This window comes from Acomys russatus, chromosome 13 (genome assembly GCF_903995435.1).
Source record: "Acomys russatus chromosome 13, mAcoRus1.1, whole genome shotgun sequence".
NCBI classification, from domain to species: domain Eukaryota; kingdom Metazoa; phylum Chordata; class Mammalia; order Rodentia; family Muridae; genus Acomys; species Acomys russatus.
In genome coordinates, this window is record NC_067149.1 from 51,637,907 (window position 1) to 51,655,216 (window position 17,310).

The window sequence follows — 17,310 nt, forward strand, 5'->3', positions numbered from 1 at the left end:
GAGTCTCCTCTTTTGAATATCGAAGATCTAGATGGATCTTTGGGTCTCTTCTCAATCCCACCGAGTGTTGCTCTGAGTCATAGCTGCTCATCTCTTGAAGGCGCCAAGGATCAGTCTTAAACCCAATGCTCGGATGGTTTAGAACACCCTGTCCTGACTCCAACCGTTCTTTCTCCTCAGGGGACGCTTTGGCCTTTGCTGTGCGCTATGTCACTTCACAAGTCCACGGAGCTAGGCCCGGTGCCTCCAAAGCAGTGGTCATCCTTATCACAGACACCTCGTTGGATTCGGTGGATGCAGCAGCGGATGCTGCCAGATCCAACCGTAAGTGTCCAGTGCACAATCCCGTGTTCCTGTTAAGATGCTGCAGGGGTGTGTGGGTGGGGTTTCCTTCCTCTCTTTTTGTCATGCAGTGCTGGGCCACTGAACCCTGGGTCATACCCGCATTAGGCAAGCACTCTACCGCTGAGCTAGGTTCCTAGTCTCTCATCACACTCATCTCCTTGAGTGATCCCATTCAGTTTCATGGGGTCTAAAAATATTTAATGGACCACTGACCTCAAAATTCCTGTCTCCTGCTCCAACTTCCCACCTCAGCTTAGCCCTGATCTAACAGACAGTTTGTCATCCACCCCAACCCCTGTTTCACCTCAACATCCCCTTCTCAGCCCCTCCGAGTCCTCCTTTTCTCTCTCACATGCAACTCAAGCAAATAGCTGCATCTTCAAAACAGTCTTTAGACTCACACTTCCGCATGCAAACCCCTCCATCGCCTACCCGAGACACCTCGATAGCTTTCTGACTTGAACCCCCAGCTCCCTGCACGTGCCCTCAACACAGCAGCTGAGGAGCTCCTGCCGTCCCTCCGCGGCCGTGGCTGATGAGGTTTGCATATTCCAGGATTCACTTCTTCTCATGCATGTACTCTCTTCTCCTGTTTCCGTTCTGGGCTGTGACCTCGCTGCGTTCACTGCGTGGGGACATTTCTTCCCCAGCCGTATTCTGGGCTCCTCCATCCTTATTTTAGTTCTTTCTCTATGAAACGATCTTTCCCACTCTGTACATTTTCCATCTTTCCCATCTCATAGTTTCTTCTAAGCATCTGTCTACATCAGAAAATGCCAGACACTTACTATGCCGTGTGTTTGCTGTCTCTGTCCCACCAGTGTTAGCGACAAGGACAGGAGACAGGGACTCAATGCTTGGTTCGCTGATGCAAACCCCTTGCTTAGAATAGTGCCTGACACACAGCAGTAGCTCATTAGCGCCTGCCGCCCACTTGGTCATCTCCCCCTCACAGGCTTGTGTGGCCAGCCTGGACTGCATGTGGCTTTGTACAGGTGCCAGATGTAGTGTGTGTGTGTGTGTTGTGTTCACATGACCATACACCCTTTCTTGTTGCTTGGCTACTTTAGGAGTGGCAGTGTTCCCCATTGGGGTTGGGGACCAGTATGATGAAGCCCAGCTGAGAGTCTTGGCAGGCCCTGGGGCCAACTCCAATGTCATAAAGCTCCAGCAACTTGAGGACCCACCCCACCTGGACAATTCTTTCTTCCACAAACTGTGCTCTGGTGAGTCTTCCGATACATTCTTTTTCAATTCCAAAACAACCACCACCACCCTGACCACCACCAAACCAGAAACCCAATAAAGGCAAACATGCCAATCCAAAGACTCAAGGGTGCCTATGTATAACATTTAGTCTTGAATGGAGATTGTCACATGGACCAGGACTTTCACATTTCTGTTTCTGGAAGGTGTAGACTGCCACCTCCAGGGGCTCTGGAGAGTGTCCTGTGCACAGTCCTGCTTCTGTCAGAGCTCTCCAAGCTTTTTAAGTAGAGGAAGTCCTGGCTTGTTTGTGCTGAGGGATTTTGGATGGAAGAATTGGGAGACATAAGCAAGGAACCCCAGCGTCCTACAGGTGAAGGTCTTGTATGAAGGGCATTAGAAATACATCATCAAATTCAATATTGAAGGGCCACAGGCTAGGTTGATTTTAGGTTAGAGACATGTTTTGTTCTCTGGCCTGGCTTTACATATTAACATATTAGTTTAAAATTTAACCCTTCTACAGAGTTACGGAGCTTACCCGGTAGATGCAGGTAACTTGGCAGCAAACTTTCAGCAGACCTCTTTCGAGTTTTATGGATCTTGCTTCATACCCCCACACCCACTTCCGGCAGTCAGGAGAGGAGCTAAGTGAAGGCTATTGTCATGTGATACTATTGTCACTGAAAGACCACAGGACGGTCACCTCCTTGTGTCCTCATATCCCCAGTGTGAAACCCACTCACATTACTCTTAGAGTTGTGTTGACTAGCGGGTGTTGAGAATGGTTCAGAATTATTGGTGGGTTGGTGACGAGAGTGTTTTTGTGTCTGTTTCAGGGTTTTCTGGAGTTTGTGTGGACGAAGATGGCAATGAGAAGAGGGTAAGTCCCTTCCTGTGGACTCGGAAGAAAGGGTGGAAATACATGTTGGGGCTCTTGTTCCTTTTAAAAAAATTTTTTATATATTTACTTTACATCCCAATTGTAGCCCCTTTCCTCCTTCTCCTTCCAGTCCCACCCTCCAAACCTCACACCCTCTCCCTCCTCTTCCCCCTCCCATTCTCCTCAGAAAAGGGGAGCCCCTCCAACCCACCCCAGCACATCAAATTGGATCAGGACTGAGCTCATCTTCATCCACTGACAAGGCAGCCCTATTATAGGGAAGTGATTGAAAAGCAGGCAACAGAGTCCATGTCATAGAGAGCCCCTACTCGTGTTTCTAGGGGATCCACATGAAGATCAAGCTGCCCATTGGTTACCTATGTGTAGGGGGCCTAGATCCAGTCCATGCATGCTCTTTGGTTGGTGCTTCTGTCTCTGTAAGCCTCCCCATGGGCTTACATTAGTTGACCCCGTTGGCCTTCTTGTGGCCTTCTTGTCTCCTCTGGGTCCTTCTATCCAACTGTTCCACAGGACTTGCCGAGCTCTGCCTAATCCTTGGCTGTGAGTCTCAGCGTCTGACTCGACCAGCTGCTGCTGGGTGGGGCCTCTCGGAGAACGGTTATGCTAGGCTCCTCTCTGTAAACATAGCAGAGTACTGTTAACAGTGTCAGGGGTTGGCTCTCTCCCATGGGGTGGGCCAGGCCTTGGTTGGACATTCCCTCAGTCTCTGCTCTGTCTTTATCGCTGTACCTCTTGTAGGCAGGATAAATTTTGGGTTGAAGGTTTTATAGGTGGATTAGTGTTCCCCTCTCACCACTAGAAGGTAGCCTCCTCAGTCTCCATGTCCTTCACTGCTAGGAGGTTCAGCTAGTCATCCCCATATCTTCCCTGGAGCCTCCCCCTTCACAGGTCTCAAAGATGCCCTTGCCCTTAGTTTTCCTTTTGTCTCCAAGCCCTCTCCCCTCCTCTCCCCTCCCCACAATCCCCATATCTGATCCCCTTGTTCCCTCCCCACACCCTCTCCTACCCAGTTCCCTCTTTTCATCCACGTCTTCTCTCTATTCTATCTCCCCATCTGAACGAGATACAAGGATGGCCTCCCTTGGGCCCACTTTGTCACTTAGCTTCTTTGGATCTGTGAATCGTAGTTATAGTTATCCTGTAAAATATGTCTAGCATCTGCTTATACGTGACTACATACCACGTGTGTCTTCCTGGGTCTGGGTTACCTTACTCAGGATGATCCTTTCTAGTTCCAACCATTTGCCCACAAATCTCATGATTTCCTTGTTTTTAATAGCTGAATAGTATTCCACAGTATAAATGTACCATACTTTCTTTACCCATTCTTTGGTTGAGGGACATCTAGGCTATTACAAATACAGCTGCTATGAACATAGTTGAGCAAATGTCCTTGTGGTATGGTGGAGCGTCTTTTGGGTATATACACAGAAGTGGTATAGCTGGGTCTTGAGGTAGCACTAATTCCAATTTTCTGAGAAAGCACCAGGTTGATTTCCAAAGTGGTTGTACAAGTTTGCCATCCCACCAGCAATGGAGGAGTGTCCCCCCTTTCCCACATCCTTGTGGCACTCTTGTGCCACTTTTCTTTCTTTCTTTTTAAAGATTTATTTAGTTACTTGTTATGTATACAGTGTTTCACCTGCATGTCAGAAGAGGGCACCAGATCTCATTATAGATGGTTGTGAGCCACCATGTGGTTGCTGGGAACTGAACTCAGGACCTTTGGAAGACCCATCTCTTCAGCCCGCACTCTTGTTCTTATTTACTGATTTACTCTGGCCTTAGACTCATTCTCCTGCAATTATTAGCCTGTTTTGAGGGTCCCTCTGTAAATCTTGTGCTATGTTTCCTGCCTTGTATAGAGCCTCCTTGATGCAAGGCTGCTATCTAGCTCTAACCTGTGCTGAGAGGCAGGTAATGACATGGTGTGTGGACTTGGTGAGCCTTATCCTTGTCCTTAAATCTGTTTTCTCCTTCTGTAGCCTGGGGATGTCTGGACCTTGCCAGATCAGTGCCACACAGTGACCTGCTTGCCAAATGGCCAGACCTTGCTGCAGAGTCACCGAGTTAACTGTGACCATGGACCCCAGCCTTCATGTTCCAACAGCCAGTCCCCTATTCGGGTGGAGGAGACCTGTGGCTGCCGCTGGACCTGCCCTTGTGAGTCCTTCAGTTCCCCAGTCTATTTTGTGTAGGGGATCAAGCTTTCAGTTTGCTCGGTAGACAACCAGTGTAGAAGCAGATAGAAGGAAGTACCTATCCCACCCCATGACATACATGTAGTGTCCTGCCACACACGCCTTCCCTCTTTGGGAGACACTTTCCACAGGAAGCATTGCTTTTCTGAGGTTTGCAATCAGCTTTCAAGTCACTCCTTAAGGATGTACATCACTGGGATGTCAGAAGTGTAGCAGTGTGCTCGAGGCACCCTTGGAGCCCTTCCCTCAAGTCACACCTATAGTTGTATGGGTCTGCATGCAATGGTATACTATCAGGTAGCTTGGTATAAGAGCTGGACACAGGCTCATGCCCTGTAAACCTGTGATCAATGCTCATCTTGGAGGAGCAGTTCTCTGCCTCACTATTGGGAAAAATGGCCTTTGTAGTGATTTGTTCTCAGCAGTAGAAACATAATTGTGGGATAACTGTGTTTCACATCTCATGCTTCCTTGGGAACACATTTAATGGGATACATTTCCCTTATGGCTTAGATGAAAATCAGCCCAGAGTTCATGCTATTTCTTTTTATTCATAAAGGATTCTATGGTCACGTTGGTCATCAGAAAGTCTTAGTTGATAGTAAGATGGCTGTGCAAGAATTGAAACTTTGAACTTGATTTGAGTTTAAGCACCTGCCCAGACACAGCTTCTATTACCAGCCTTTGGGAAAAGGAGTGTGGACCACTTCTCTTATAGCTGGGAGCACCAAGAAGGATGTGGATGGATCTGTGCATAAGCTCTTTGAGTTTTTCCTGAAGTCCTACCTTGGGCTTCTGTCCCCAGCCCTGGCCAGCTGCTACTTCTCCACAGGAAGCCTCTGGTGCCTTTGCACTCAGTTTGCCTTGACTCACTCTCCTTCAGAGACCCACACTCCTCTTTGGCAGAAGTTTCCTTAGGAAGGACCACTTTGACTACAACCCCAGGCTACCCTTTTCAGCTCCTATCCAGTCCCCAAAATAAGTGCACCCTTATCCCAGCACCGGGACAGAGTGAGTGATTCTTTAAACATCAGCGAGTGTCCAGAAGATTCCCCCAGGCGAGAGTCAGACAATGATCCTGAATTCCCTGTGGCTGACTGGGACACAAGCTTACCTCCTGCCTCCTGAGGGTCATGCTTCTGGGCGTGGCCCTCCCATTTGTCCCTCTCAGGAGATGTACAACAAAGATGCTGCCATCTAGGTGCTCTTGGTCCAGCTATAACACCCTTCCTTTCATACTCAGGAGTGAAAGGCAGCAAGTGACAAAGCTAGATTGGGGGTATTAAGTGCTTTTAAATTGAAAGCTCTTTTGGAACTCTCTCTCTCTCTCTCTCTCTCTCTCTCTCTCTCTCTCTCTCTCTCTCTCTCTCTCGGTTTTTCCTGGACTCTTTCTGTAGACCAGGCTGGCCTTGAACTCACAGAGATCCACCTGCCTTATTGGTATATATTCATTGAACATAAAAGACTCCAGAAATGCGCGTCTGTCCTGCAGCTCTATCATCCAGCCACTGGTGACTGTTGACTGATGGTTTTTCTGTGCCGTTTGCCCAGTAAGGAGGGATTTCAGTTCCTATCATCCTTACCATATATGTTAGTTAGAATTCTATCCAAAGAAAGAACTTTCCCACCCCCTCATTAATTAGTCAAATCAACTATTTGTGCTAATACAAGCATGCTGTGGAGTCTTACTTTTCTCTGCTTTGAGTGACCAGTTGACTTGTGTCAGCTCTTCTCCAGCCTCATTGGTCCCAAGTGTGGCCCTTGGGTGTCTGTTCAGTTTGACTTTAGTCCCTTTGGCGTGTTTTCACTCTTCCCTTTCTCAGACAGCAAAAAACTTGGGTCTCATGGTCCGCGTTATGTTTGCCCAATTCTAGAATACACGTGACGTTGCTCCAGAATCCGTATGAAAAGCAAGCCCACCAACTGAAGTATTTACATGCAGCCCTTTCTGTATTTAGTCTCAGAATGAGACTTGGCTTTTCCTAAGTTACACTGGTCGTCTCCGCCTGACCTCCTGTGCTTATGTTGTTTATTCGTTTTGTTTTTATTGCATATGTTTAGTAGGGTGATAGTCCATATCGGTGGATTTTACTGTGGCATTTTTCACACACATGTACGGGCCTTTGATGTTCCACCCCTCCTCCCTCCCCTCCCCCCACTTAATCATTCGTTACTTGAGGAAGTCAGTTTGTAACTCTCCTGCGGCCTGCCCACCATGGATGCTACTCCCCACAGCTTCTGTTCTTGATTCACTTAGGCATTCTTTCTGGAAAATGTTGCTTAGGGGTTGCGTGACTTTGTGTATTGTTTTAAGAAGTCTGTGATGAACTGTTTTTTTTTTAACTTTTTTTTTTTCACTTGATGAACTATTTGATACTTTTACCTGGTGCCTGAGGGCTTTTTCTTGATCTTTGAAGTTGATTTGTTTTGCTCATATCTTTTTTTTTTTTTTTTTTTTTTTAAACTCAGCTTTGCTCAGGGCCAACAGATCTGGACAAAAAGTGCTAGACATTTGTCACATGCTTTCAACACCCCGTGCATTCCAGAATCTTCTCAGGAGTCAGACTCAGTCTTTAAATGTCAGTTCTTTTCCAATACCTTTTAAAGGATTCCGTTTCCATGCTGTCCGCACTTCCTCTTTGGTTTCCTTGCTTCCTCCATACACTCACCCTCACTCTCCCACTGTCTGCTTGTCTTGTTCAGGGTTTCTCACTCCATTTTCATTTTGGTCTAATCTCCCCTGGGACCTTCATTTTCTGACTTGGTTTTAGGTGTTTCTCCCATCTTCCTTTTTCCTGAGCCCAGTGAACCTTTTCAAAACCTATTCTCATTTTGTGCATTTCTTGTATGTTCTGCTTATTTTTTTATTTTATTTTTATTTTGTGTGTGTGAGTGTACACGCCATGGCACACATGTGGAAGCCAGAAGGCAGCTTAGAGAAGCTCTGTTCTCTCCCTGCACTGTGCAGACCCTGGGGGTGGAACTTGGGTCATCTCTGGCCTTGTTTCTTCTCTTGGGTTTTAAAGTTCTCATTCAAGGTAGTTTTGTTTTTTATTTCTGTAAAGTTTTGAACATATTTACATTACTGTATATTGTGTCGTACAGTTTTCCCCCGGGACTGCTTTTTTGAGTAGACTCTCCAGTGATTCTCACTTCCTGATTTTTAAAGATGTTCTTTCAGCCTCACGTCAGTTTCCTCATTGTGTGGTTCAGGGTTTTAGGAGGTTCCGTATTCACTGAGACCAGTGTGGAGAAGCAATTTCCCTTGTATATGTGCAGAGTTTTATGTCTCCTGGTGTTTTAGCTCTCTTTAAAATGTCTTTCCCGGTCCCCAGTTTCCCTCTTTGCTCCTTTTTATGTGTCGCTTCCCATGGCCAAATATCTTCCCATTTCCTTTTCTTGATTTTGGTGCTGGGAACCTGGGGCCTCACACGTGCTAGGCAAGCACAGCACCTCTGAGTTCTTCCTCCAGCTCCCAGAGTCCCCTTCAGTTTTCGCATCTGTCAGTTGACTTCTGTAATGTGTATCCATCATTCTCGGCAAGACTAATACTTCAATGTAGTGCTTGGTTTTAGATGGTTCTCTGCTATGTAGAGTGACAGTGAGATAGAAGGAGAGAGGCGGGACAAAATGGATTCTCGAATACATTTATGAGTGGTGTAATTTTGGAAATATTTTATATAGTCCTGCGACAATGTTTTATTATGGAAGTCTCAAATTCTCACCCTTTCATTGTGTTACTTTAATGTTTCCTGTGACTTGAACATTGGAGTTTGTTAATGTACATGGCTTATTACAACCAGTAGTAGGGGCTGGAGAGATGGCTCACTGGTTAAAAGCACTTAGTGTTCTTCCAGAGGATCCAGGTTTGATTCCCAGCCCACACGTGGCGGCTTACGACTGTCTATAACTCCAGACAATGTAATGCCTCCTGGCCTCCACAGACACACCAGACACACAGTGGTGCACAGGCTTGCATGCAGGTAGAGTACCCACCCATACACACCTGAAGAAGAAAGAAACAAAGAAGGCAAGAAAGCCAAAAAGCAATCAAGAAAAACCTGGCCAGTAAACTGGAGTGCACTGTGATGGTTTGTTGAAAGAGAAACTGGTATTCTGAGAATGGGAGTGCCTATGATTCTCTGTGCCCATCACACCGAGATGTCATGCCTGAAAGGTGCTGACTAAGCATTGGCTTAGTCCTAAGATTTACACATCTGTTTACCAAACTGGAGCATGCCTGTCATGCACTATCAGGCTGGCGTTTAGTCTAGACTGCAACCAATTCCTGTGACAATCCCCAAAGGCAGTGAATGCAATCCCATGTGCAAGAGCAAAGATGGGAGAGGCTCACTGAAGACTAATAGTTTTATCCAGGGTCTTAAGTAAGCAAATGGCAAAACTGAAATCCGATTCTGAGCATGTCCACAGTTGGTGTGATGATGGACAGAGCCACTCTGATGAACAACAGCCTTTGCCTTGTGATTTGATAATATGTTGTCATTGGTTACTGGGGCTGTTTGCTTGGCATGACACAAATAACAGTGAAAATAGCAGGGATTATACTATCTGCTTTCCCATGGCTATAACAAAATGCCTGATACTACAAAGTTAAAAAGAAGAAAGGTTTATTTTCAGTCACAGTTTTGGGGTTTTTATCTATGGTTACCTGGCTCCGTTTATTTAGGAACTATGGTGAGGTGCCATGTTCTGACAGGAACATGTGACAGGAGGGGGCTGCTCACCTTATGGCTCAGACCAAGGAAGAGGCTGCTGTGTTCCCTTCAAGGGCATACCGCCAATATCCTAGCTCCCTTCTACCCAGCAACATCCCTTCAAGTGCTAATGCTTTCCAGCAATGCCACCAGCTGGCAGCCAAGCCTTTGGGGGTACATGCACTCAAACCCCACTAGCTCACCAGCAGGACAGTGGCATTCAGTCTGTTATTTGGGAAGTAACGCGTGTTCAAGGACCCGGGGAGTTTGACTGAAAGCCATAGAGGCTGCCCAGCTCTGAGAAATGGTGGCAGCCATCCCTGCCAGCTGCACGCTGTGTTGATAATCACCCAGGAAAGCAGCAGTGCCCCAGGCCTAGTTATGAGTAAGGGATACAGGTGGGATCGTCTCATTGAGTTTTCTCCTTATTTCCTTTTCCTTTTTATTTTTTCATTCACTTCTACAAATGAGTCATGGTCTGTGTAGGAAATTCATCTCCAACTTTACTCAGGTCCGAGACTCACTTTCCAATCAGGGGCACTGGGACAGTCAAAGTGGGCATTTGTTCCCCAGTCACCTTATGTGGGTGCACAATGATTAGTGCAGCATGCTGTGATCATAGGAGAATTTGCTGATTATATGACTGAATGTGGGTTCCTGGGTGAACTCTGAGACCCGACTGTTTATTTTGGGCCAGGAAATATTTCTCTTGTGTAATCTCTTATGGGGTACGTCATTACTCAGGGCCACTTGGTACTGTTAGCTGAAGGGGACACATGTGCCTTTAAGTGAATTTTCTTTACAGTGAGGTCATGAGTAACTTTCTCAGCAACTCATGCTTTCAACCCTTGAGGCTTCACTGTGTTTCCCCAGGCCGGCCCTCACCCCTCCCAAGAGTGGCTGGCTCACTTTCCTGTGTGATGGGGCTGGATGCGATCCATCTACATTTGCTTTCCCCACTCAGGTGTGTGCACGGGCAGTTCCACTCGGCACATAGTCACCTTTGATGGGCAGCACTTCAAGCTAACGGGCAGCTGCTCTTACGTCCTCTTTCAAATCAAGGAGCAAGACCTGGAGGTGATCCTCCACAACAGGGCCTGCAGCCCTGGGGCAGTGCAAAGCTGCATGAAGTCCATCGAGGTTAAGCATGATGGCCTCTCTGTCGAGCTGCACAGTGACATGGAGGTGAGAAGGTTCTCAGTGGGATCCATGGCAGGGCAGAGGAGAGCTTCAGGAAAGCCATGGAGAGCTTGCTTTAGCTGCCGCCGCCGCCTGGGAGTCAGCCTTTCTCTTGGCTAACAGGGCACGTCCTCCTCCGGTGGGGTTCCTCGCCATCTCCCCAGTCTTTGGCGTGATTTCATGTTGCTCTGGGTCCAGATTTGGGAGAGCAGATCAGTTTTACATAGCAAGTTATGAATTTCGTCTCAGTTTCTGGCATTGATAAGGAACTGGGTTGGCAACAGGGCCATGGACACACACTAGGCATTATGAGCCCAGTGTTCAAGGCCTGGGAGTTTTCCAAACGGAAATATTTAGTGCCTAAATCAGGGCCTTTGAAAATATTTAGGGCCTCGACAAAAAACGTATGGCTTCAAAATTTCGAGAGGAGACTGCCAAGCTCCTATAAATAAATGTTTGATTAAATGCTTACAAAAGGTTATATTATACCAACTTCTTTACTCGTTCATTTAGAAATCATAAATATTTCATCGTGTGAAAACAACTTGTAGACTAGATTTTCTCACTTGGTAAGAATTCCTGCGTATGAGCGCTAATTGCTGAGAAATCAGAGTTAGTCATACATCAAAAGAGGAGCTCATAGCCAAAGAAATCTTAAAATCAGAGTGATAAAAAGCCTTCCAAAATGTGTACAACAAAATCGCGTTTGCTGCCGAATGTGAGTACGTTTTTAATATGTTTGATGTGCTCCATGTTGGGGCCTTAGAAGAAAAACATGCGTGTGCATGCGAAGGGTTTGAAGCCATCCTGGCCAGTGCCTCCTCCTGGAGACTGTGCACCAGTAGCTGATGCAATGGCAGCTTCCCTGGCCTATTGGGAAAGGGTTACCCTCCCTACTGAGGTACACTGCCCGGCTTCCCTGAAGTCATGGGTTTTCTGGTTCAGGTACATGTGGTCTGCATGGTGTCATAGCGGTCACCTGTTTGTTCTGGAAGAGCTGCTGACAAGCATCAGGCTCTGCAGGCAACTCTACAGTACGAGTGTGAGGAAGACACAAGGACCCTTGGTAGTTTAAGTAAGAAGCCAAGAGAAGTTCTAGAATGAGCTAGAACAGGGGTTCTCAACCTGGGGGGTCACAACCCCTTTGTGGGTGAAACCACCCTTTAGCAAAGGTTGCCTGAGACCATTGGAAAACACAGATATTTACATGGCCATTTGCAACAGTAGCAAAATTACAGTTATGAAGTAGCAATGAAGATAATTTTATGGTTGGGTGGGTCACCACAACATGAGGAACTGTATTAAAGGGCTGGAGCATTAGGGAGGCCGGGAACCACTGAGCTAGAGCTGTTGGTGATCTCTTCCTTGTTTGAGCAGATGGCAGTGAATGGGAGACTGGTGCTTGCCCCCTATGTGGGTGGAAACATGGAAGTCAGCGTCTACGGTGCTATCATGTATGAAGTCAGGTTCAACCATCTTGGCCACATCCTCACGTTCACGCCGCAAAACAACGAGTTCCAGCTGCAGCTTAGCCCCAAGACCTTTGCTTCGAAGATGTATGGTCTCTGCGGTAAGGAGGTGTTCTCTCGGCTCCTCTTCTGCCTTATAAACCTTGCTGTGCTTCCTGTGTGTGGGGGTGGGTTGATGCGTAGATTACCAAATCCCCTTTTCAAGCACCCAGCAGTGAGGGTCAGACACATCCTTGCGGGTGCAGAATGTCCAGGTCTTTGGCACTCCGGTCATTTGTTTTTGCTGCTCTAGGAATCTGTGATGAGAACGGGGCCAATGACTTCATGTTGCGGGATGGCACGGTCACCGCAGACTGGAAGAGGCTTATCCAGGAGTGGACCGTGCAGCAGCCAGGGTATACATGCCAGGCTGTTCCCGAGGAGCAGTGTCCTGTGTCTGACAGTTCCCGCTGCCAGGTCCTCCTCTCGGACGTGTTTGCTGAGTGCCACAAGGTCGTTGCTCCAGCCACATTCCACACCATCTGCCAGCAAGACAGTTGCCGCCAGGAACGAGTGTGTGAGGTGATTGCTTCTTATGCCCACCTCTGTCGGAGCAACGGGGTCTGTGTTGATTGGAGGACAACTGACTTCTGTGGTGAGTGCCCCCCACATGTGCCCTCTTCCCAAACCCTGCAGACAAACCAAGTATGGGCTTGCTCACACTCTGGTCTTCAGATTCTTGTCTTCCTAATGAAGACCAAAAATCCCCACATTTCCTATTCCAGGCAGGATCAAACAGGACTATAGATATAGAAACCCTCCAAATGCAGACTTTTTATGTGGATAAAAGTGTATTCTGTAACTCAAACCGTTGTGAATTTGGTGTTTTAGACACAGGTAGTCATCAGCTAAGTATTGCCTAACTGGTAACCGAGCTGGAATGAACACCCACCCACTGGGCAGGATTTTGAAGCAGGAGTGGCTCTCCCCCCCCCCCCCCCCCCCCCGTGACACCTCAGAGCTGCGCATTTACAAACAGGAATGCTAAGGATGACTTAGCGCTGTCAAGGGCAGCCTTCCTAACTGGTCCTGCCCTGTGCCCATCATTTGAAATGCATAGAGCACCAGGGTAAATCAGATATGGATCCTGTCCTCACAGGGTGAAAACAACACCGACACCCCAGCCAAATAGAACTGTTGACTTTTTATATACGTGTGCCTCGGAGTAGTCTGTCATCATAAGAGTTCTCAGCCTCTTTGACCTGGAGCTGAGGACTTGGGCATCTTGTCTAGTGATTGGCTGTTCTCCTAGTCTTCATGAATCTCTATTTTGGCAGAGCAAAGGAAAAGAGCTGGATGGACCCCACCCCTGCCCCACAGCCATTTTTTTTTAAGTTCTTGGGTCTTATGACCATGTGGATGGTTTTGCTTCTACTCCACCTGCCTGCAGACCAAGGGGCAAATGCATTATGGAAAGCACCATCTATGTTTATTTGCTTTATATGTGTGTCCTCACTGTTCACTGTGAACACAGAGGAAAAACCCTGCACTCGGACCTTTGGAAACCACCACTATCTTATATGTATGGGCATGAGAGGGAGTTTATAACCTGCCAGGTTATGATGATGTGAGAAGGGCGTCGCCTTGCAGCTTCTCCCCCAGGCCTTTTTAAAAAAGTCTCAGACACATCTGTATTCCAAAGTGAGAGTGTCAGAGCTTTCACGTAATTGATTGGGACCAGAGTTGGCTGTGAGGAGCAGAGAAGGAGGACTTCCTCCTGTCATTTACACGGTCAGAAGGAGGCTGCATCATTGATGCTGGGCACGCTCATCTTCCTTATGGTTTAAGGTGTAGCTCTAGCTGTGAAATGCAGGCTACAATCTGTAGTACGGAAAGGAGGCAGATGTCTTTTTAAAATAAGATGGAGGGCTGGGCATGGTGGTGCACGCCTTTAATCCTAGCACTCAGGAGGCAGAGGCAGGTGGATCGCTGTGAGTTCGAGGCCAGCCTGGTCTACAAAGTGAGTCCGGGACAGCCAAGGCTAACAGAGAGACTAACCCTGTCTTGAAAAAAGCAAAACAAACAAACAAACAAACAAACAAACCAAAAACCAAACCAAAACAAAAACATGGATTCCTGGAGCCCACCCATAGGTTATTATTGCCTTTCTCTTCTAGTTAATTGGTCAGCACTTAGTCATGTGACTGCAGCTAAGCATAAAGGAGGTATTGCATTCTTTATTCTGAATGAGTGTATGCCAAGGCAAGAATTCTAGTACAGTGGAAGTTGCGGGCAATGAACAAAGGGGGAAAGCTGGTCATGCCTGCTCTAGCACATTACTCAGATGACTGGCTGCCTTAAATTGGCCACACTTCTTTTGCTTCTGGCTGGTGTAGACCATGGCGAATGACTTTCAATCAATCCCCATCTGCAGCTATGTCATGCCCACTGTCCCTGGTATATAGCCACTGTGAACGTGGCTGCCCTCGGCACTGTGATGGGAATAGTAGCTCCTGCGGGGCCCACCCTTCAGAAGGCTGCTTCTGTCCCCAACACCAAGTCTTGCTGGAAGGCAGCTGTGTCCCCGAGGAGGCCTGTACTCAGTGTGTTGGCGAGGATGGAGTGCGACATCAGGTAGGAGCCTGGCTTCTCCCTGCCAGTGGGTTGGCCCCTTCCACTTCCCACAGCAGGGTTGACTCTCATGGGATCACGGAGGGATGGGAAGGCAGCATGTATAGCAGCTTTGAGTTCAGAAAGCTCTGAGTTCAGATCCTGGGTCTCCCATGGGTTTGCTGTGGGATCAAACACCAAAGGGTTAGCACAGCGTTGATAGTATTTTTCATTCATGCTTGTAGAGTTATATACGGATCCAGGAGGGAAGGAGAAAAATAATGTATTATAAGGTGATATCTGCCGTTATTCAGACATACTTCATACTTTCTATAGTATCTCCATGTTTCTTAAAGATGTCTTTTTTTTTTCTTCTTCAGAGCATTTGTAACCACCTGTGGCCAAGTGAATTTAAAGAGAAGAGCTAAAGAGCTCAGTACCCTTATTGTAGGATTCCTTATTGATTTTAATGCACTAATGTACACTGCAAATGTTCCAGAAGGTTATTTGATTATGAAGCGTGCACGCGCGTGTGTGTAAAACATCCTTTGAGCTCAGATTCTACCAGAACACTCTAGTTTAACCCTCACTGTTTCCAAATGCAGAAAACGCCCCCGAGGAACCGAGCTCAGCCAACTTCCCTGTGGGCCCATCCCGCAGAGATGGGTTTATCCACTGGATTCAGAATTCAAAGCTCAGTATAACTCCAAAGATCCTTCCTTTTTTTGTTATTCAAAAGCATCTTTTCCACATTGTTGCTGGGATAATTTTCTTGGAAATCATCGAGTCATGAATTCTTTTAGCTTTTGGAGAGCTCATGAGGCTCCTTAAAAGGATATTTACCAAACGCTCCCATTGGTCTATAATGACAGTCTTCCCTCTTCCAAGCCGATAGCATCCATATTTACAAGACTAGGTACATAGCAGTCCTGCCTTTCACCACTGCCAGTGACATCACCGAGCGTGGTAGACATAGGAGCCTATTTGGCTTCTAGTGAAGGGGATGTGCCCTCAAGACCTGACACATCCATCTTCACCAAAGAGAACCTTTCTCCCTTAAGGCACCAGGTATGTGGCTTACCCTTGTAGTCACAGCCAGCGGAGCCTGCGGTAAAGCTCGCCAATCAAAGAGAGCAAAGAAAACAATAACCACAGTGGCTATGTTGTTTCGTCTATGACACTGTAAGCCAAGAAGTAGCAAATCCCTGTAGGGTCATTATCACATGTCACAGTTAATGAATGAGAAGTCCAAGATTCAAGTGGCATGAATCATATGATGGGATGGCTGTTGACAGCACCAGGCCATCCTGTGCTGTCCCAGCCACGGACCTCAGGAACAGCTGCAAGCTAAACGCTGGCATAGATGCGAGCATGCGCTGGATGTGAGTATGCGCATCTGTCTGGGTAGCGTCTTTTTGCTTTAGGCCGTCAAGCTTCATCCCAGTGAATCCTCCCTTTTTTTTCTCACTGGAAATAGGTGAGTAGGGAGGAAACTCAGACATACTCGTCCACCATATTGCAAATTGTCAAACTAATTAGGTACTTGGACATAAGACTCTCCAAATGAGTTGGCAAAACCTAACATTTTTTTCCTTGGTCCTCATGGCTCCTGGGCTCCTGCAGGCCTCCAATGATGCAGTGTGTTAACACCCAGTGATTGTTCCAAACTGCTGGGAAGGGCAAAGCGCTTCCTCTCTGAAGGCAGAAATGGTCTTGCCCTCTTCCCTGGCCTCCTACAGTGAGAAGTAAGCTCTCTAGCCCAGTGTCCCTGGCTCCATGAGTGTCAGGTATCTGCAGGTCCCAAAAGCAGGAAATGTGTGAATTTTATTGTGATGTCCTAGCATGTTCAACCTTCTCTTCCGCCACTTCTCGCTGACAGTTTCTCCTTCTCTGTTTTCTTCACCTTCAGCGCAACAAATTGGAACAGGCATATGAGTTGCATTAAGGAATCTGTCCAAATCGTGCACTATTTTGGACCTAAGAACAGTTTTTTTTTTTTTTTTTATAAATCAAGTATAGAATTAATCAAAACCTCTGACGAGAACACAGCCGGTTTTAGTTATTCAGAAAATAGAGTTTAAATGGGAGAAAATAAGCGCTTATCCAGCCACCTGCGTTCCCAGCATCCACTTTAAAGCAGAGAAAGAATGAAAATCTAATATGAAGAACATTTCCCTTAAATGAATTTTTAGGCTGAAAAAGAAAGCCCAGAAAATCTTCCTTCAGGGAAATAACCAGGGCTTAAATCTGCTATACCCCAGGAAAAGGGAAAATATTTACCAGTTTCCATAGCTCTTGTTTGCTTTACAAAATGCACTGTGGACACGTGAACTTTTGTAGCAGGATCAGATGGGGACTGGAGTCCCGCACAGGCTGTCTGCCTCTCATGGGAGCCGCTGCTGGCGCAGCACTGTATAAGAGTCCCACTTCAGCTAAGGGGGTCATGTGTCCCGTGTGTCCGGTACCCCGGGAGCCTGTGGCCTGGCACCTCTTCCCTTCTGAATCTCCCCATGCTTGTGTTTTTGTTTTTGTTTTTTGACTGGCCTCGAACACTTCCGTGTTCCTATGCCACACTCTCTGCAGGCAGCTCTTCTGACCCCTTTATTTAATCTCGAGCTCTAGCGGTTCTTATACCCGTTCTCCTGTGCGTCCATCTGGAATCTGGGGATGAGAGTTCAGCCTGCAAGCAGCTTGGGCCTGTG

At 47.1% G+C, this 17,310-nt stretch overlaps 1 protein-coding gene across 1 annotated transcript in view; it reads left to right on the plus strand.

Moving 5' to 3' along the window:
- The window catches only part of Vwf (von Willebrand factor), a 138,896-nt gene that overhangs the window by 94,692 nt on the left and 26,894 nt on the right, over positions 1 to 17,310 (plus strand). Inside the window, 8 exon segments of the mRNA XM_051155405.1 lie at positions 181 to 324; positions 1,416 to 1,571; positions 2,391 to 2,434; positions 4,441 to 4,618; positions 10,336 to 10,556; positions 11,928 to 12,120; positions 12,312 to 12,653; positions 14,433 to 14,632. Of these exon segments, the coding sequence (XP_051011362.1) occupies positions 181 to 324; positions 1,416 to 1,571; positions 2,391 to 2,434; positions 4,441 to 4,618; positions 10,336 to 10,556; positions 11,928 to 12,120; positions 12,312 to 12,653; positions 14,433 to 14,632 (1,478 nt within the window).